We start from the raw sequence: 21,602 nt of genomic DNA on the forward strand, positions 1-21,602 counted from the left end.
TAGCGACCTCGTGTTTATTTCATGTGGTACAATGTTCAGATGGTCAAAGCTAAAGCTTCTGTGTGTCGCCCCAATGCAGACAGAGGACGTGTATTACTTCCGCGTCCTGCTTTAATGTGTGCATAAAATACACAGTGTTGTGAAATATCAAACTCTTCTATTTCTCAATTCTCCATTACGTCAAGCTGTTTAGATTCGAGTCGAAAGGTCACTCAGTCCTACCACTGAGCATGGATATATATTCAAAGCAATATGTGCAGTGGGCAGTCACAATCGTACACAATTTTAATTCCATTACCAACAGATGCAATGGTCTGTCCTGCAGAACAAGGCATGGCACATTCTACCCTCGTGGACAGCGAGTTGTCAACACCATAATCAGAGTAGAAGCTGCGCCACGACAATCCGGGGAATTCAAAAACAACGGCACTAATTGCATGTTGGCAGTCGCTCATGTTTGCATGATGCGCGTGCCGATAAACAACCTGGCCCACGTTCGGTTTCAGCCACAACTACCAATATGTTTTTTCAGATTTTAGAATCAGACATTCAGACAGACACATTTACCACATCATCTATTCAAAGTTTATTAAAGTGTTCTACCTTTCCTCGTGTAAACAATAAAACAACAGGGTTTTCTTTATGGTATTATGCATGTACGGTCACTGCCGCTTGTCGTTGAGTCTTTTTACGGCACGTGTCTGAACGGGCCAGACCTGCAGCTGTTGGATGGCCGACAATATGGTGTCCTCTCGGTTCGAGGTTTTCAGATTGTTCAGTGTGAGAATGGATACGAGCCCGGTCATGAATTTCGACACAACAGGAGGTGGATTATATCCACACTGTCTGATGTCTCAATCGGCCCACAGCCACGCCGCTTCCCCTTTCCTCTCCTGCCTCTCTTTTTCTACTTTTTTTTTTTAATTCGCTGCATCACGTGCCACCTTTTCAGCAGAGTTGGCTTTGGAAGTGACACAAAGACTGTTTGTTGACCTGTGATGTCACCGCTACATCTCTCACATGGGTTATCTGTGTTTCCTCTTTAACCAAACTCCCTCTAGGTGATGGTTCATATGGGTGCTTTTCCTGCTGATACCCCAAACATATCTGTATATATTGAATCTGTTGTCAGCAGAATAGACTCCAATTAGTTGACTTCCTTTTGACAGATGACATCCTATGAGGCATTCACCTAATAATGTTTATTACCCCATTTTCCAAAAAGCGTGAGTGTTTTCTCAGCATGAAGGAAATATTAATCTCTCATGATATGGGACAATACGGGAAATTAATACAAAGTTCAAACAGATAAGGCTCCTTGATAAAAGCCCTCTGTAAAGCTGCTATGTGGTGTTGATTGTTGTTCTCATTTATGGTTACATATTTAAAGAGACACTAGTCATATCTCTGCTTATCATAAAGGTTATTATTATAATTATATATATATAATGTATATATATTATACATATTATAATATTATTATTAGGGTGATGGGCATGTGTGCTTTGTTTGACTCCACCTGAAATCTGCGCTACAGCACGTGTCGCTGCAGAACTCATTTCAAGTTGCCCATATGTAACATATTAGTCATAAAAGACCTTTGACATATCTATAGCTCCATGTCTTTATCTGGGAGCTTTAGATGTATCATTGATGTTAAGCTATTGGTGTCACAAAGGTAGAGCTGGTGGAACCCATAAAATGTTCTGAATATTAAAAGTTTAAAAAAAGGTTCAATAGTCAAGTTATGACTTTTTTGGACCGAGCTTCTGGAAGATAATAATCGTCAAACATTTAAAACACAATATGTTGTATGCACAACACATGCAACATTTTGTATTTGAAATGTTTGACAATTATTATCAATGCAACATTCAGTTTGACGAGTTCACTCATTTACTTGTTTGACCTTCAAAAGTATTATTGTCTGTATGAAGTAGTATTATCAATTCTCTGTGTCAAAACACACATGTTCAAATGAGCTAAATGAGCTGTGCTCACTTGGTGACCAGCTGATAATAATAATACAAAATAAAAAAGACTGATGATAAACATTAATCTCTTAAAGAAAATAAAAAATAAATCTTTAACCCCTGCTGTGCACCACAAGCACCAATCTGATGAGTTTATGCAAACATCTTCCTCTTTGTGAGCCTCAGGGCTGTCGAAGTGTGTCTGCAAAGCTAATCATTAAGGATAATAAAACGGAAGGTTATATCACCCCAAGTTACTTCAACCCCAGCCAACCTTGCCCTGGAGCTTGGGCCCAGACGAGCGACGAGGAGCAGACATGGAGCAGCAGCTCAACAGACCAACGTGGAGCCGGCAGATAGAGTTCACCCTGGCCGGCATCGGCTGTGCCGTGGGTCTGGGCAATGTTTGGAGGTTCCCTTATCTCTGCTACAGGAGTGGAGGAGGTGAGACACGTCACTGACGTCCTCAAACTGATTGTGTTGGAAATATATGCTCAAGCTGTTCCAAACTTACCTCCGTCTGCATTTCGTGTGAGAGTATGTGTGAAGGGTTCTCTCTGAAACCGTGCATGTACGGTTAGAATATGTGTGTGATAGTTGACCTGCCATCATGTTCCTTCAGGTGCCTTTCTGGTGCCATACCTGCTCATGCTAGTGGTGTTGGGGCTCCCTCTGCTCTACATGGAGCTGACTGTGGGTCAGTACACGAGGAGAGGGCCTGTCCACGCTCTGGCTACCGTCTGCCCACTCTTAAAAGGTGCTCCGTGGCATTCATTTGATTTCCCCACTCGCAGAACGAGATACAAACTGACAAATTGGCTTTTATCTTTTTGACAATGTATTGTGTTTGTCCTCAGGAGTGGGCATAGCATCGGTGGCCATCTCCTTCATCATGTGCATCTACTACAATGTGGTCATCACCTGGGCCCTCTATTATCTCTTCAGCTCCTTCCAGGCGCCGCTGCCCTGGCAGAACTGCAACAACACGTGGAACACAGCCAACTGCACCAACCACGCCACCAACAGCAGCTACTCCTCCACTGCCAGCCAGGAGTTCTTCAAGTAGGCTCTCCCCGCGTGGGAGGATGTGGGATTGTGAAACAAGACTAGATAATGATTAGATTTTAGCAGGAATACAAAAGCCCTGGTAGCTAGGCTGCTTGCACAACTACAACTCTGGTGATTATTTTGATACATGAGAATGAATTAGTTATGTGAGTTGAGGTGTGAGGTGTAGAGTTATGTAAGGTGAAGATGAATGGATAAGAGTCAGAGTTTTACGGCACTTTTAAACCTGATCACTCATCCTGATACAAAATGTTTAATCGTCTGCAGCAGTGGTTTACTCATTAACTTGTTTAGGGTTTTTTACGTAATGAATACCACAAGAAATCGCAGGCGTGAGCAGAGATGTGCAAAACGGGCTCCAGAGATACAGCCTTTTTATCCAAACGCGTGGGAATGAACTGTACGGGAGCTTCAATGCAAAGCACACTCTTGACTTGACTGACAAATCCATATTCTTAGTTTCATCTGTGAAATCAGAATGTCCCACTTCAGGTGGCAATAACTCAACATCTAATTATGTAACTATTTGCATCCTCGTGCAAACGAGAGAGGTTGCTGTCCACCAAATGTAAACTGGCATTTAATGTAAGATAAACACTTACAGGGAAAGAAGATAGCAAAGTATCGTAAGATGTGTTCAGTTTTGAGCCATAGTGTCAGATTTATGCAATTGTCTTTTTTACTCTTTTCGTGGTTTCTTTGAAGATATAAGATGCTGGAGCAGACTAGTGGAGTGGATGAAGCGGGAGTGGTCCGGTGGGAGCTTTTTCTCATCCTCGTTCTGGCTTGGGTTCTCATTTACTTTTGCATCTTCAAGGGGGTGAAATCGACGGGCAAGGTGAGTGAGAAGAGAGAGAAATCCGGACAAGGAGGCGAATACCGACCTGTGTGTTTGCAGGTGGTGTACTTCACGGCTCTATTTCCATACATCATCCTGATCGCCCTGCTGATCAACAACGCGCAGCTTCCTGGAGCTTTAGACGGAATATCCTTCTTCATCGTGCCAGAGTGGGACAAGCTGCTGTCAGTGGAGGTGTGAAGGGAGACGAGGAACTGGGAATCTGCTGGTTTTGTCTGTAGATTAGCAACAAACAGGCAGTGATGGTGGCTAGTGGATGATCACCCCTCTGTGTTACAGGTGTGGGTCAATGCTGCAGCTCAGATCTTCAACTCCATCGGGATTGGTTTCGGCTCCCTCATGGCCATGTCCAGCTACAACTCCTTCAACAACAACGTGCTGAAGTAATGCGACACAATCCTCATACACTCAGTGTTCTCCATCAGCAGTGACAACAATGATCAGTGGGCAGTAAGAAAGTTTTATGAACATAAAACCCCCATCTGCTTTCCCCACAGGGACGCCCTGACTATATCCATCATCAACTCCGTCACCAGCATCCTGGCAGGTTTTGTCATTTTCTCGGCCTTTGGATACATGTCCCATCTGCAGGGCATCCCTATCAGCGATCTGGCCGTGGATGGTAAGAAAGAAAGAAACTAGAGATAGGAAAGAATTGATCGCCAATGATTTTGGGCGTGTGGCAGGGTAATTACTCATGTACATTTAAAAAAAAAAAAGAAAGCGAGAAAGAAAGAAAAACAATGTTTTTCCTTTGAGAGGGTTAGGCAGTGTTATAAATCAGTACCCTTGCAGAGCAATGCTTCATGGTTCATTGTTATCATTCTTTTGTTTTTATGGGGAAGAAAAAGTCGAGCTGCAATCCAGTGATATAAGAGTCATGATAGCTACAGAGATACAATAAATGCATTCATACAAATGAATAAAAAACATTATATTTTGGAAAAGCAAGTGGTGCATTACATTAATACCATCAGTATGCTGCGTTCCAATGCATGCTGCTCTACAGATGTTGATACATTCTCCATATATTGCTCTTTACATGACAATTTTGTATAATTGATTTTTTACTGTTTCCATCAACACGGCCACACTGTCAAATCCTGTGTGTTTGTTGCATTCAGGTCCAGGGCTGGTTTATATTGTTTACCCCACAAGCCTTTGCCAACATGCCAGTGTCTCAGCTGTGGGCTGTGATGTTCTTCTTCATGCTGCTTTGCCTTGGACTGGACAGCGAGGTAGTTAACAGGGGGGGGGGGGGGGGGGGGGGGGACAGTACCCCTTCAGTTATAATATAATAATATAATAATTCTTGTTTCTTCTCTGTCAGTTTGCGATGGGTTGAAGTGATGGTGACTAGTCTCATGGACGAGTACCATCAACGTCTGATGACATTCTTCAAGCGTAAGGAGCTGTTTGTTCTTGCTATCTGTGGTTGCGGCGTGCCCTTCTGGGGATCCCCTTGGTCATGCAGGTACGAACTGGGATTTTACCGGATGAGCTCGAACCAAAGGGTATCACATACTAACGAGCACGTCTCTCTTCAGGTGGGCATCTATGTGTTCCAGCTCATGGATCATTACACTGCCATCGTGTCCATCATGTTTCTTGCGTTCTTTGAGGTCATAGCCATCTGTTGGAGTTACGGTAAGCAAATGTTGTGTTTCTGTTTCTCTGCGGACAATTAATGGAATGTGCTAGGCCACCCCCCTCCGCCCCCTTGGAGGCCATGGGTAGACTATCATTCTCAATGCCAGATGTTGTAAAAGGTCTGGGAACAATGCAAAAAGAATGTGCAGGGCTGTTAACTGAAGCAGCTCTCCACGTGCAGGAGTGAGACGACTTTCAGACAACCTCCAGGAGATGACCGGGAAAGGGCCCAACATCTTCTTCAGACTCTGCTGGCTAATAGTTGCTCCTGTGCTGATTACGGTAAGCCCACGTGATTTAGATTCTTGATTTCCTGAACCAACACTGAGATCCATCTGAACGTGTCACCTTTACATGTTTCTTCTTGTGGGCAGGTCATCTTGATCTTCTCCATAGTCCAGTTTAAACCAGCCCGCTATGGGGACTACGTCTTCCCTCCCTGGGCTCAGGGGGTCGGCTGGGTCATCGCCATGGGCTCCATCATCTGGATTCCTTTGGGTGCCATTCACACATTGTGGGTGCTACCTGGCTCATTCATGCAGGTGACACACCTTATTATTTTCTATATGTCTTTCTTTCCAGTCCAAATGATTGGAGTTACAGCAGTACCCACGTACACGCGTTGCTACGCCAAGCGATGTGATAATGCTATCAGTGCTATTTCTCCTACAGAAACTGAAGCTGTCCATCACACCATACGCCCTGAATAAAAAGCCCAAAATGCCGTACTATGAGAGAGGAGGAGAAACACATCCGGGTCTCGCTGTCATCTTCTCCGACATCCAGCTGCCTGAGAAACCTCCTCTTCAGACTAACCTGTGAAGGCTCTTGACCGAGAGTGGAATTGTTTGCTGTTAGTTTTAAATCCTCAACAAACATACTACAAAAGAATGCGCTACATGATAGCGGGAATGTACTGCTTGTATTATATATTGAAATGCACATTTTTGTGAGACTATTAATTTAATTTGCTGTTGTAAATTTGAGGTTTTGTTGCACTTCTTTTATGTGAAAAGACGTTGTGAAAAGGCAGCGTTTGGGAATCCGTTGGTGTTGTGTACATCTTTTAACACCCGGCCAACGTTGCGCTCCAAATGACGGACACACACACACACACTTGCTAAGGGTGCCATCTCTTGGCCATGTCTGCTGATGCAAGTATGAGTGTCGATAGTGCTGAGGTCAGTAACTGTCCTTAGAGATACATTTTAGCCAAGAAAATGATAAAGTAATGCCACCATTCCCAGTTCACACAGCTGAACTACTTTAGTTGAAAACATAAACCACTGTGGACCAATTCATTGTGGCTGACTCATTTATTAGGTCAAATACAACTCAGGGCACTGCTAATAAAGATGATACACGCAGTGGTAAACAGGGGAGTACACGGGCCCATGCAATAATTCATGTAAGTTGTAATAAAAGCCCAGTCAAAAAGTCCACAGCTTGTGATTTCTACAATGACTCTAAAACAGTCTGTCCGATGAACATAACAGACCATAATTCACTTCTGGGCAATTCTTTTTATTATATTTATTCATTGAAGGAGAGATTTCATCTGTGAGGTACACATTTCGAGGGTAGTATACATGTACATGTTAGTGTCTTCTCCTACATAAGTTGCCAGTGTTTCATTCTTGTAATTCCTCGTAAATGAATCCAAAGTGCAAAGAACGACTGAAGTTACACAGGCAAGAAAAGGTGAAGAGTAGAAACCCAGACAAGTACACCTGTGCCCCCCCCCACCCCCGATCACTTATGAGTGGTTGAAAGCCAAAGGGTAACTGAATGCGTTTGTGACAACATACGGTGAGTAGAAGTGGCAGCATGGACAGACTGATGTTAGTGACAGTGGGTACTGTCTATGGTTAGTGTGTACGAGACCACATCTAGCTATGATCAAAAGTTTAAACATTTATTCTAAAAAAAAGAAGAAGATTTAAACAAAAAACAAAACCGTTGTCACTCTTATAAACAGCAATTACTCTTTCCATTTAATTTCAAAAAGATATGTCATGTGACCTACAAAAACAGAGACAAAACATGTGCAATCAATGGCATACTCTTCCCTCTGAAGTGATGCTCGTGCGGATGACCACACGGCCCAGCAGCAACTCTCTGCTCTGCTATTGGTTCCTGCCGTCGTTTGGAGTCGGCTCAGTTCAGGGACAGGGCTCGACGCTTCACAAACACCAGGTTGCTGCATTCAGTAGTATTTTCGCAGTGGTTTACAAAGTCCACGCCCCTTCATTTCCTCGCACAGCCTCCTTAAGGCTCAAGCCCTCTTTGACCAACACAGCTGTAGTTGATTTGTTTTTAAACACCCCCAGCCCCCCCCCCCCCCCCCCCCCCCCCCCCCTTGCCCAGCAGAGGTCGCTATGGAGTCCGCCATGGCTGCCGTCTTGTCTGCTCCTCCTCCAGCTTCCTGCTCCACTGCTATGACACCTGCTCTACTGGCCTCATCTGCACGTCTCCAATCTGGTGACACAAACAGAAGAAATCAATACAGAAACCAGCCGCCAAGCAGCTGATTAATTTCATGTCTGAAAGCTATATACACACACGCACACACGCACACACGTCACACACGCACACAGCACACGCCACACCTGGACATGAGGAGGGGCACTGAGAACAAATGTGACTGCACTGGCTATGTCTTCTGCTTTCAAACACTGAAAAGAGGAGAAAGGAGTTATTAGTGATGCAACAGCACTCTGGTATTTTCACTTTGTGCAATGCATCTCGTGACTTCAAACGTGCGCTCTTACTTTCATACTCTCATACACTGCAGCTGCTTTCTCTGGATCACTGTTGTGGTGCCGGAAGGCAAACTCGGTCTCAACTATTCCAGGAGATATACACTGCAGGGAAGGCAAATGCGTTGGAAAAAACGTTCACATTTGCTGCTCACACGCCGACAGTTTGGTTGAAGCTGAATGACTCTCTGTGCGTGGAGTCGTTTATGGCCGACTAACACAACCCTGACAACAGCGAACGTACCGTGGCTCTGATGCGGGTGTTTGCTTCTCGGAGCTCTTGCCGTATCCCCTCAGTCAAAGCGGTCACCGCGTATTTAGTGGCACAGTAGAAATGCGTATCGGCACTCTGCACCACTCGGTGCCCACTCATACTGTAACGGGGTAGGACGGGAGAGACCACGTTACTTTAAATAACTCTACTTCCATACTTCTGGAGCAAGATTTACACATTTATTTGTATGGTTGAATATCATATACAGTGTCTCAATGCCTCCCACAAATATATAGTTTAAATCAATTAATAGATCCGTACAATTCAACAGGGTTATAATAGATCCTCACATTGTCCCTTTTCCAGGCTCACAATGGGCTTTACTTAAAGCCTGCAAGATTTAAACCACCTTGAACAAGCTGGCTGAGGTAGTTTCAGAACAATCTATACATTTGTTCTTGGATCCAAAAAGGTGTAGCTTACCTGTTAATATTGATGATGTGGCCATCGTCCACATTCCTCTCCTTCATCGATTTGTATGCCTCCCGGGTGCAGATAGACAAGGCCAAGACGTTCACCTGCAGGGGCAAAGGAAGGCATCAGCTTAATGCATGTCTCAGTTTCCATCGATCTCTGTGTGCACTACACGATGAAGCTAAACTCAAGTTGATAAGGAATGTGATTTTCGCAATATCTAAGAATGCCATGTGATGAAAGTGAATCAGCTGACTGATGTTCGGGGGACCAGCTGAACCTGCTGGTCCGGTCCAACTTGTGGCTTCAAGCTGCTCCCGTGGTGACATTGATAGACGGCAGGTTAAAGCCAACGTTCGGTGGCAAGATAGGGGGAAGTGACCAAACAAGGTCAGCGTACAGATTAAACACAGGCTAAAAATACACTGCTGTACACATTCATGTGGGCTGCCATGACAACAGATGGACGAGCGTTACGAATGCAGGACTCGGGAGGCAGGGACTTTGGAGCTCGATGAATCCCAATGTGAGGTTTAAACAAGAGAAATACTGCTGGCTTTCATTAGTGGGCCTCTGCTTGTGCTTCTCCTCAGAGCCAATGAAGCAGCCTCTGTGAGAGGAGGTGATCTCTGTGTGTGTGTGTGTGTGTGTGTCCGCCTGCACATTTCTGCTTTTACTCTAACGCACGACAACGCTCTACAAACACAACCACTTCCAATCACATTGGGCAAACTGTTTCAGCTCCTCCTTCTGCCTTTCTCTGGTTGAGTAGAGCCCCATTAAAAATCAATATGACATAAACGGAAGAGGATAATTCTGACCAACGCTACTCCAAATAAATACACCGGCTTGTTTCAGCTCAATATATATTTGTGTGTCTGTAATGATCCACCCACGTCAATCATGTTCCTCCAGCCCTCAGTCTTTCCGCTGAGCAGGGGCTCACTGTGGGCCAGTCCGGCGTTGTTGATAGCACACGTCCACGCCCTTGTGTAGCGTCCTTGATGGCTGAAAACATGGACAGGATCTCCTCCTCGTTGGACAGGTCACACTTGTAAGGGATCAGCGTGCCGCTGTAGGCTGCACTCTGACATTCTGCTGCCAGCTTCTGAAAAAACACAAAAGAAATCGGACCCAAGTTAAACAAACATTTGCCAGAGGATAATAACCACAGAAATACTCGCGCAACAAGTTGTGATACATTGACAATCAGGACCGAGACACTGTTTGGACAAGATCTAGAAATGATTAGCCCGCAGAATCATAATTAAGATGGATAAACACCCTACTCGCTCAGACATGAGCGTGCAGACATAAAAATCAACACCACATCAGTTGAGGGCGGAGAGCGCCGGCCTGACGGCGCCACTGAAGCCACAACCAACATATCCGAGTGCACCTAACAAAATGCATATGAACCGATGGGATGCCTCTTCCTTCGGGTTCCAGCTGGGCTGAGCCTGCTGCAGGCTCCTCTCCAAACCAGGTCAGCTGGCTGCTGTGGGGTTTGATGCAAACTGACACAGATCCCCCTGCCAGGCACAGCTGCGCCAGTCACCTGATGTCTCGCTCGGGTGCCAGTCAGACAGGGGGGTGGGGGGGGGGGGGGGGGGGGGGGGGGGGGGGGGCCAGAGCTGCTGGTAGACCGAGATGATGCACAGCACGGTATGTACTGAATGTTTAGAAAGTCCACCGTGGATGTACTAAAGGAAAAACTAACCTCGAACAAAAGATCCCTGTGCCCCTGCAATAATCAGAGTGAGGACATATTTTTGGTGTTGGTCTTATTTGATGCAGAAAACTGGACATTACAACCATTTGATCTCAGTGCATTTGTTAGTTCCTAAGTACCCCTGGTACATGTGGGGTTTGATCTCAATTCACACATGAGGAAACCGCACAGGCTTCTTTCCACATTCAAAGAATCTGCAGACACCACCTTCTGCTACAACATGTAACATGTACATTCAGAGCAGCATGTGACATATTGAGGGTAAGGCCGTAAAAAGGTAACCCAAAAAGTTGGCAACTTTCCAACTATTTCTTCAAGATCCCAAACACTTTAAAACATTCCTGATGCATGGATGTTGAGACCTGAATCTTGCTTTATGGGCAGAGCAAAGCACGTTGTAAAGTAAACATATTAATCATAGCTCACAATGTTGAGCCACTGTGGTGCAAACTAATCCGAGAGCTGAGGCAGCATGATCTGATGCCTTCTGCAATGTGGCGGACAGTTTATACAGCCGAATTAAATGAACGTGAGCAGAAGAGAAAGGTAATCACTCATCACATGGAGTAGTGTGGATCAATGTGACTAATGTTGGGGGATTTTCTGTTAAAGGCCTGACATCTGGACATAAGCAGATACAGCACATCTGCAGATTGTGGCAGCTGCTGCAGCCGATCCTTAAGGGAACGAAGTATACTTGTGTGAAGCCTGCTTTTTGTAATCGGTAGTGAAATTGGATTGAAGGATCTTCTTCTTTTTTTTTTTTAAAACAAAACATGTAATAGAGTGAATGCATCCTATCTCACACTTGGAGTCTGCAGATTTCCTTTGCTCTTCTTCTAAGCTGTTTAACTGGGATTATCCAGAGTGAAGGCATTACCCGAATAAAGCTGTCAAAATGCTAAAACACTGAAAACACTTGTCTCATCTGTAAAGCCTTAAAACCAGCCCCTTTTGCCCGTGGCGGGGAACCGTTCCCTTTTGCCCATCACCTTGAATGCGAGGCTGTGATCCCTGGTCGGTTCAGACATTAAAGTTAAGTATCTGAACTGCCTTTAGACCAAATATCTCCACTTCGCACCCTCCCGAATCCCTGAAGGGACAGGCTCTCCGGCAGGAAGGAGCAGGCAGACGACTAATGGAGAGGCTCTTCTTTATTCAGAAAGGAGGACATAGAGGGGGAGCCATGCCAGCCTTTTGTTCGGAGGGGGAGAATTAGTTGTGTTGCTGAGGTTTAAGTGGGAGCAGCAGAGCAAACCGGCTGTGATCTTGGTCCAACTGCAGGAAGTCTCAGGCTGTGAATCTCTGCGTGTGTGTGAGTTCTGGCACCAGCTCCACCGCCGTGACCAGTACCCGCCCTCGCACTGGCCACGCCTACAGCAGTGGCTCTGCAGCACCCTGCCCTACAGATAAGGCAACAGCAACACAGTTGGCAAATGCACCCCACACACAATTCAGTCATCACAAAACCAAACGAATACACTGGAGATCTGCAGGTGAAGATTTTTTGGGGTGTCACACCTTTTTAAGACGAGAAAAAAAGAAAAGCTGAACATATCTTGATGACAGACGGCAGAGCTGCTAAATGAGCCCTGAGGAAACACATCAAACCGAAGATAATTATGTTTAAAAGGCAAAGTGTACTTGACACACCGAGAATTAATTAAAAGCTGCATCAGAATCCAACGTCATTTCTTCCCCCTCTCATTGCAGCCTTCACACTCAACTACTTGGTGTACTAATCTTGTATTTCTTTTTTTTTACATAAAAAATGTCCATATCAACTGTATTATCAGTTACTCTCACATGGTTTTGTTCGTGGTCAGTTATAAAAAGACCGCACATGCGTACATAGAGCTTGGCAACTTTAAAAAAAAAAAAAAAAATCACTGTTTGCTATTACCCAGACAATCTTGATAAGGCCGACACCGAAGATAAAGAAATTAAAAATTGTACAATTCAAAAGACAAATGATGTTACAACCGGCCATAAAGCCTTTGCATGTCACAGTAAAGGGTGTGCATACACCCACGCAGCACGAACATGTTTACATGCCTACATAGGTCACATTCACAGGCGTTGAGCCCTGCAGGGAGCTGTTATATAAGCTCCACAATGCATAGGAGACTCCTGTCCCACACCATGGTTATCAATCATTCCCCCCGCTCACGTGGAACTGGTGTGAATGGATCGGCGAAACAACTCGCTGGAGAAGTGGGAAGGGAGAAAAAAAAGAAAAAAGAAAGATGCCAAAACGCTAAAAAGGCAGACAAGAACTAAGTGGTGAGCCAGATCAATAGCACAAGGCGGCAGCCATGAGCGGACAGCGCAGAGAAATTAGATTTGTCTCAGGTTGATTCAGGGGGTCTCGCAGACAAGAGATGGATTGTGTTTTAGGCCCCCGTGCCCCCTCTTAGAAACTGCTAGGTGGTTACAAATAAATCAAAACGTGTAGCCAAAAAAGAAAAAAAGAAACTCTCCTCTTAATCCCCCCTGTCCCAACTCTTAAGTACCTGTGACACACACACAACTTTTTTGCCTGTCAAAATGCATTCTCATCCTCATTACCGACACCGTTGTCCAGTGCTTACAAACAGTGTGCGGAGGGAGGGAGGAGTAGAGGGCTCGGGTTGGCAGCCACAAAGTGAAACAGAAGGAGGCGGAAAACAAATCCTGAGGCCCAGTGCACCAAAGATGATCAAAACACATTCAGATTCCAGTGCGAGTTGTACTATGAGAAGGAGAAGAGGGAAGATCCCCTCCCCCCCAAATGATGAATTCACATTGAGGCTAATTTAGAGCCAATATCTTCGCGAAGCCACGAACGAAGAGATACAAAAATGTGTAGAGAGAGCGTGATGTTTTCACTAGGAGCCGCTCCGCAGAATAAACAAGTGAAGGGGAAACGCATTCCTTGTTTGTCGGTTCCTTTTCTGAAAACAAACTAACAAGAAGGTCTCTGAGAAATCTTTACTGTAGCCCCGTCGCTCCCTATCCAGCTGAGCGACTTACGGTGTGACAGAAAGATAGCCGGAGCACAATCGTACCGAGCGTGGGGGTCAAAGGTGAGGGGAGGTTATCGGGGACATTGGTTGATTAAAAAATAAAATAAAATAAATATATATATATATATATATATATATATATGTAAACAGATATGTAAAACAGAGTTTCTCCACAAAGAATCACACACACACACAATCACAACATCTTGTAAACCAGAGATGTGCTCATATGTTTTTTTGTGTGGAAAAACAAAATGACTGATGGACTAAATAAATCTTCATTTACTTCGACCAGAACGACAGACTAATGGAGTAAAAGGGGGCGGCCCTACTCGGCTGTATAACAGCATTGCAGCAGAGGGGACGGTTATGCAATTACCTCTTCTTCATGCGCACTGAAAGACTGCCACCAAAAGGTCCAAAGGTCTGACCGGGCAGTTTTACAGCACTTCCTTCGGGACAGTGATCAAGACAAAGAGATAAGAAAAACAATTACACTCTTTGATGGTAACGACACTCATTGACAGACCTCTGAGGAGTTCCAATCAAGGACTACGTTTTAACCCTTCACCCAAATGACCGTTGAACCTAAAACAGGGTGCCCGAGTAAATAAAGAAACTAAACATTGTCCGTGATAACAGGCGTTCATAATCTTGAGTCTCGACTAAAGACGGTGCATGCTGCGAGGGGTTATTGTGCAGCAGACTGGAGTAACCAGTGTGGTGGCATTTCACTTTCCAAACAAAGTGATTGAAATCAGGAGGGGGCGGCAGCACGACTTCTTTTCAAATGACAGGAAACAGTGGGAGGATGCGCACAATACTTCAAAAGATGAACTACAGAAACCTTTCGTCATTTTTGGCATCATATGATTTTTAAAAAAGTGTCTCTCTGGTTGTCTTGTTTGTAGTTGAAACACGCTGAGGAGTGAAGCTTCCTTCTGGTGAACCAGCATCCATCACGTGGCTCATGTGATGAGTGAGTCCTGCACCTGACGCCGGCCATCTGTACAGCAACTTTTGCTCTCATCGCGGGGGCCGTAGCTGGCTGGAGCTACGAGCCGCAGCATTAAGCACGCTGCGTCTCAGACAACGAGAGCCCAGAGCAGGCCACAAAAACGATCACGTCATGATCGGACGAGTCCAAAAAAGAAAAACCTTTTCAAGCTGCGCCAGCCCGAGCTCGGTCTTTCCAGCTTGTGAACTTAGAATAACCAGAAAATGTTTCCAAAAATCAAACAAACACCCAGCAACTAATCCAATTTGGCCACAGTCGAAGCGACAACAATCCAAATTGCATTCTTTCTCGGCAAGCCCCCCACCGTCCGTCCCTCCCTCCCTCCCTCCCCCCCCTCCCCCCGACCTTTAATGGGAAAACTGAACTTGACGAACTCAACTTGTCTCCGTGCTCGTGTCGTAGACTCAGAAAATGCTTCCACCGTAGAGAGCTTTCCTTTGCACTCTGCTTAGTCTCCACTACAAATAAACATTCAATAATGTGCCGACCTGCTTCTGTTGTTGCACTTAGCGTTTGTAAGGTGACGCCCCCCCCAGCCCAACGCACATCTGAGGCCTCCCCTTGCGCATGAAGATGCACTCTCACAGAGAGGAGATTTCCAGAAAGTCTTTAACAGGACAAGAAGTGACAGGGGGGGGGGGGGCATCAATGCCGGTAAACCGTACACCTAGAAAGGTGATAAGCACGGAGAGGACAGCCCAGCGGTGGCGAAGGGAGAGCAGCTCACAGGGGTCACTGAGCTGTCGAGACCAATCAGACTGTAAATCATAGGAGGCCCAGGGGATTTGGTAGAAGTAATTAAAAACACTCCCGACATGAGCGGTGGGAGGAAAATGTACAGTACTGCACTGTCGTAATACAGGTCTGAGACAACATCCTTTGCTCCAAAGTTATGGCCAGAATCGGAGGTCGGTTCTCGCAGACAGTGAGAAGGAATGAAGAAGAGAGACATCTCATCCGCCTGCTCTTGAGGGCGTATAAATCGTCCCTCAAGCGTACAAAACACCCTGCACAAATTGCACATGAGTCTGTCAATTTGGAAGAGGTGAAGGAGAGGTTGGAACTAATGTCAAGGTGACAATGTGCCGAGGTCAGTGCCGTTTGCCCATCACAGAGATAAATGAGACCGATTTCTTATCAGCATCATCTTCCCTTGCGCCATCATTCCGTGTCCTTTGGGAGGATTCACATATGAAGAAACGCTGCGATTTGTCGCGTTGGTGACAACGGAGCTTTTCCTGGGGGCAGAATCCACGGGAACGTGACAGATTATTAGTCGGGTATACGTCTTTGTCAGCTCTAGTGGAAAAAAACGTGCAGTCAGTGGAAAAGCGTTCTGCTTGGGTAAGACAACAGCTCGGGAGCCCGAAGAAGGAGCCGCGAGCTAACTTGATGAGCTCAGGAAAACATCGACATGGGTGAAATAAAAAACGCAACTGTGCAGGTGAAGATAGCGGTGCTGTGACAAGTGACACAGCAAAAGAGCCCGTCACGACCGGGCGATTATATAAAGAGGCGAAATGGGATTTTACAATATAGAACAATTCAACAGCCATCCAACTCTACATTTTGCACATCACACAAAACTAAATAAAGAAGCACAGAGACAGACTAAAAGAGAGATAGAAACACAAAGTGAGGCAGAGGTTTGAGACAAAGAGCCTTTCTGGAGTGAAATCTATTCACCGTGAACTCACAGGACGGGCTGTCCAGACAACTCACAGGAAGGTGGTTGAGACAGCGTCGGGTTTGCAGGCGAGTGAGACACGGATTGTCTTTTTATTGTGTCACCTCGGCTTTTGAAGCATGACTGAGTGGCTTTTACCTCCCGCAGAACGGGCACCAAATCGAAGTTGGTCAGCCAAGGTCTTAAATTAACCTTCTGGCTCACAATGGCTTCAAGTTTGAATTCAGGATGTACTCACTTGCATAAAAGTGCAGTGGCTCCTGCTTTGTGCAGCGCTACATTAAGAGGCAGCCGATTGGTAACTTTGACAAAACCATTTTCTTTTAAACATGCAAAGACCTGAAACTTAATTTAACCAATGTATTCAAGTGCTATTCCCTCAAAAGGCCGTCAGCAACTACCGTCCAAATTTGGAGAAAACATGCTCCTGGTTTGAGTATCCCACGTTTGTCTTTATTGTTGAGCAGAAATAATTTGACGTAAATCATCTTCTTTGTATAGATTCCATGCAGATTATCTTGACCAATCTCTTGCTAACCCCAAATCTGTTTAGCATTAAAAGCCCACAAATTATGTTTGCTAAATTTATCTGATCTAAAATTGCAGCCGCCAAAGCTTTGAATTTGAGAGATGCGGCTATTGTGGCCTCAAAACACCCAGGACATGTCTGTTGCACTTACAATACAAAAAGATGGTGTTTTTTTTCTTCCACAGAGGCGGATGTTCTCTCTGCATTTAGCCTGTGGGACTACTTGACAATTTATAACCTCGACAGAAAAGTAATTCTGCCCTGTAAAAGAAAAAATGCTCTAGAACATTGAATCATTCAAATACAGGCTGTGTAGAGATTGTAGATGGAGGATTTTATTGACCAGGGAAGAAGGAATAACTATGTTTTTATGTTTCTTGTTGACCTACATTACAACAATCAATTTTCGCACACTTTCATATAGATTCATAACAGAGTTATGGAATTACCCTGCCAGAAAAGCAAACAAATAAATGGTAGTCTTAAATCTAATATTATTAGATTTGTTGTGACAACTCACTGTATTTAATACTGCATCGCGTTGTGCTCGTAAGCAGATATAACAAACTCAACATATGGGCTATGTGGGCCAGACTGCTTTCAACCAGGAGCTTTAGTGGATGTGCTCTTCCACAGATATGAGCTCAGACAGAAAAGAAGTCTTTAAACAAGAAGAAAAACACACAGTTCTATTAATTCCAGAGAGGATCCATCCCTCCGTTGTTTCTATGGCGACCTCACTGCGAACGCTAAATGGCACACTTTTCGACGGCACTGTCCTGTGCACGGAGGCCACTTCTAAACATGTTATGTCCCCAAACAACATACTGTGAAGAGAGCGTTCTTCCAGGGAAATAAAAGTGTCTCCCACCGGCCTCTCAGGGTTTCACACAGTTAATGAGAAGCTGTGCTGCTGCTACTTGGACGTCGTCGTCTCCATTCCTGCACAGAGCCCATGGTGACCACACGGCTCCCTTCAGCTCGCTGCTCTCCTGCTGCCAACTCTACGGTCTCTCAGACAGCGAAAACAATGCTGCAGCCGGGACTCCCCACCCGGCTTTCTGCATGTTTTATTTACGCTGAAAGCTCCAACATTTGAATACATTTACCCGTTCATCGATGTTTTATCTGGTCGACTACGAGCTGGAATATTGCGGTTGGGCAACGCTGACATCAAAAGCGAAAGAAAAAAAAGTTAAACACCAAAATGGAAGCCACAAACAATGACTTAGTGATGGACACTTGCCCTCTCCACTAGCAGCATGCCAGGTTTGGCACGAATACAGTAAAGAACCCGGTTTACGTTGCACACAGCACAATATCGGCTTTGTACCCCAACGCACAGACAACTCTCTGAGGTCTTGTTCAATGATGACATCTGTCTCAGAATGGGAGCGACATGACACTCCACACAACCCGATAAACAGTTTGGCCAAATATTTAGTTAGTTTAATGTCTCATAATCCATAAAGAATAGTGAAGATTGTTCTGGCTGTGATCACCTCTTAAATGCCGACTGATTGTATGAATAAAAAAAAAGTTTCAAATGTTATGACCTTGTTTTTCAACAGACAGTGGCTGAAACAAGCTGCTGCAGTTAACTATTGACAGCAGGGCCCATGTGACCAGAGTATGAATGGAGGGAGGCTATCTATTACGCAATTCACACTCACTCTATGCATGTATGGACATGGGTGGGTGTGTGTGTGTGCGTGTAGTCAAGGTGGAAAAAATGCCTAGGCTGAAGACCCAACTGAAATATGTAAGAGAAAAAACTAAACAACTTTGAAATGACTTACGCGCTTCTTGTAATTCATGCTTTCACACCATCATCAGCAGAGTTCTTGAATCTATTGCTACAATGTTCAGTTTTTGACAAATGTTGTTATTGTGAACTGTAAACCGCAGTAAACGCCAAAGTAGTACTGTGTGGCTTCCTCAAGCTTGATGTGAGGAAAAAGTAAGTCATTTATATGACTACTATAATCAAATGTAGCGTGTGATGCCTTATTCACACAGGTGGATGCACTTGGGTGACATTCTACCGTTCAACACCTAAATGTTCAAATATGACAGTGTTGTTAACAACCACAGGCCTGCTAAGCTACAGCACTCTGCTCTAAACAAAAACACATCAGCTGTCTAAAAGCCGTGTGAATGTAGGCCTCCGGCAGCCCAGTGCTGGAAGCTGGGGCGAGTGGAGGCTTAATTATTGGCTGACAAGATAAGCAAGGTGCACAGCCTTATGGCTTATGGTTAGGCAAGAATTAGAGGGGTGGGGACACTGTCTTCCAGTCTGTACTCCCAACAATTAATTATTATTTTTAATTACAAGCTGGTTCAATATGTGGATGACAGATTGAACATAAAGTTCAAAACATAAAATCAACACTGACACTATACATGACAATGTGTGTGTCTATGTAGACTGGATAATGTTTGTTCCAAACCCCATCATAAATGAAAATCACGAAACAAAAAGGGAAATCAAAGAAGTTGATCAATACAACAGTTTGTAAAGTGACATTTATAAAGGGCCGGGTTGCTGTAAATGGATTGTCTAAAATGCATTCATGGTTAGATAAGGTAGAAAGTTGGATCAGCCCGAAACGTATGATCGGAAAAGCTGTTCATGTACACTAGACAGGACATAATAAATATACATTTGGTGTCTCACAAGACTGGAGACGCCCTGGCACCCCATAGGCCTCCACTGACACCTCTTTGGAAACTATGGTGAGGTAATGAGACTCCACCTGAACAGACAGTGTATCACCTCAACACTGTCGTTGGCTGGAAGGATGGCAAGGTGACCCACCAGCTCCTGTCCCACAACGGCCCGTTGTTGGCAGGTATCTCCCTCTCTGAAATGTAACTTAGAAAGACCTACTGTGTCCCTGCCAGCTCTGTAAACGCTGGTCTGCTGCTGCTGACCCTGACCTCTAACCCCACTGCAGAAGGTCAATCAAAAAGAGAGTGATTTTATCAAAAAAGGATTTATAATAGAGATTTTTACAGATTAAGGGGGTTGCGGGATGTGCAGAGTAATGCTGGTTTAGGAGCATCGCATTTGCCTCATTTGGTGTGTGTGTGTGTGTGTGTGTGTGTGTGTGTGTGTGGGGGGGGGGGGGGGGCACCTGTAATATTCATAAAATATCTGGAAAGATAGTCGGGATTTAGCTGACGTCATGGTTTTAGATCTTATACAGTACCTACGGTATAGCTACCACATTAGTCGTTTTGGATTAAATATTATTCAAATATATTATCCCGGGTCCGTTAAAAAACTATTAATACTTATTCTTTCATAACACTGGCGGAGGTTACCCGACGTTACAGTTACCAGACTTCATTTCAACGGCCGGTTCCCCGCAGTTCACCAGCCGTCGGCGGCCGGTGGCTCGAGGTTTCTCGCTGAAGTTGTGGAGCTAATGTTAGCTAACAGTCCCGTTGGTTAGCTCAGGTTGTTGTTGCTCTAAACACAGCTAGCTTATCTTTCGAGGTGTTGACGATAGTAAATTAAATGCCCCAACCTCTATTTTGTCGACATTCCTGGCGCAGCCGACCACCCGCATGCCTTGCTGGACCAGCGCCCGGGCAACAGCCGCTCCAATGCCCACCGAGGCTCCGGTCACCAGGGCCACTCTGCCTTTCCACCGCTCCATCTCCTCCCCGCCGCCGCACTGTCTTCCCCGGTGCTGGACACGAAACCACAGCTCCTCGTGCTGGTCCTCTGTCGGCTCCGTTCAAGCTGTCACAGCCGCGGATATCAGGAGTGATGGGATGTGCTCGAAATGAGGGATGCGGCAGCTACAGCCTCCTGTGTCAGTCCGCCCAGCATCCAGGACAGCGACGGACAGTGTGCCTGAGCCCGGATCCATGCGCTCCTCCAGATGAAATATGAAGAGCCCTGGCGTGAGTAAATGTTTGGCTCATACCACCTCCCACTTTCTTTTTGAGCCCTGGTGCGGAGCGGCCGCGAGTGCTCCCCGTGGGTTGTCCTCTAGCGCCGCCTACTGGGCATAACTCAAATAACAAAATAAGTATTTCCCAAAATCACACACGGTTTTTTTTTAATGTAAAAAAAAAAAAAAGAACAGCAGTAAATTAAGTAGTTTTGATAGTTATGTTATTTTTGAAATTAGTCCTTAGTGATGCGATATTTTAGGAGGCGTCTATAAAACAAAATATGACAAGTGTTAAAATAGAAACATACATTGAGATATATCTATACAATTAATTTAAAACCTTTCTGGTTTGTTAATTAGTAGGTAATTAAGTTTAATCACAGAATAAGAACACTAATCTTCATCCATCTTCTAAAATCTAAATATACATGAGCATTTGAAGGTCAATAAAAACACAGTAACAAAATGATAATGCATATTAATAAATATCTTTTATTTTGTAAATTTTTCACATTGCACGCTTAACTTTACACCCAATTCCTCATTACAAATGGATGTTTATTCTCTGTAAAATCTTTATATTTAGAATTTCTGTACACATTTATTGGTACAACCTTCACCACTAAACTGACGTGTCACCAAAGAGAGAGGGGAAAAAAAGAAAACATAAAATGTATCCCGAATATCACAGCTTGCAAAGAAGAGAGAGATTAAGGATTCCACTGT

The 21,602-nt window shown here is 44.7% G+C and overlaps 2 protein-coding genes across 2 annotated transcripts; one reads left to right on the plus strand and one right to left on the minus strand.

The window, feature by feature from the left end:
- Positions 1 to 2,290: 2,290 nt before the first annotated feature.
- On the plus strand, positions 2,291 to 6,372 carry si:ch211-283g2.1 (sodium-dependent dopamine transporter). Its single transcript, XM_034550539.1, is given in 16 exon segments — positions 2,291 to 2,417; positions 2,596 to 2,730; positions 2,831 to 3,035; positions 3,747 to 3,879; positions 3,940 to 4,074; positions 4,180 to 4,283; positions 4,398 to 4,522; positions 5,025 to 5,050; positions 5,052 to 5,138; positions 5,231 to 5,239; positions 5,241 to 5,345; positions 5,348 to 5,374; positions 5,448 to 5,547; positions 5,732 to 5,832; positions 5,925 to 6,092; positions 6,223 to 6,372. Coding segments are annotated over 16 exon segments (1,737 nt in total).
- A 1,529-nt stretch (positions 6,373 to 7,901) lies between these two features.
- On the minus strand, positions 7,902 to 20,894 carry dhrs11a (dehydrogenase/reductase (SDR family) member 11a). The gene is given in 9 exon segments (XM_034551009.1): positions 7,902 to 8,028; positions 8,160 to 8,225; positions 8,322 to 8,414; positions 8,554 to 8,683; positions 9,007 to 9,101; positions 9,894 to 9,968; positions 9,970 to 9,996; positions 9,998 to 10,105; positions 20,502 to 20,894. Coding segments are annotated over 9 exon segments (768 nt in total). The 5' UTR covers positions 20,634 to 20,894; the 3' UTR covers positions 7,902 to 7,986.
- Between the last annotated feature and the right edge of the window lie 708 nt (positions 20,895 to 21,602).

Source organism: Cyclopterus lumpus, chromosome 14 (assembly GCF_009769545.1).
Source record: "Cyclopterus lumpus isolate fCycLum1 chromosome 14, fCycLum1.pri, whole genome shotgun sequence".
NCBI classification, from domain to species: Eukaryota; Metazoa; Chordata; class Actinopteri; order Perciformes; family Cyclopteridae; genus Cyclopterus; species Cyclopterus lumpus.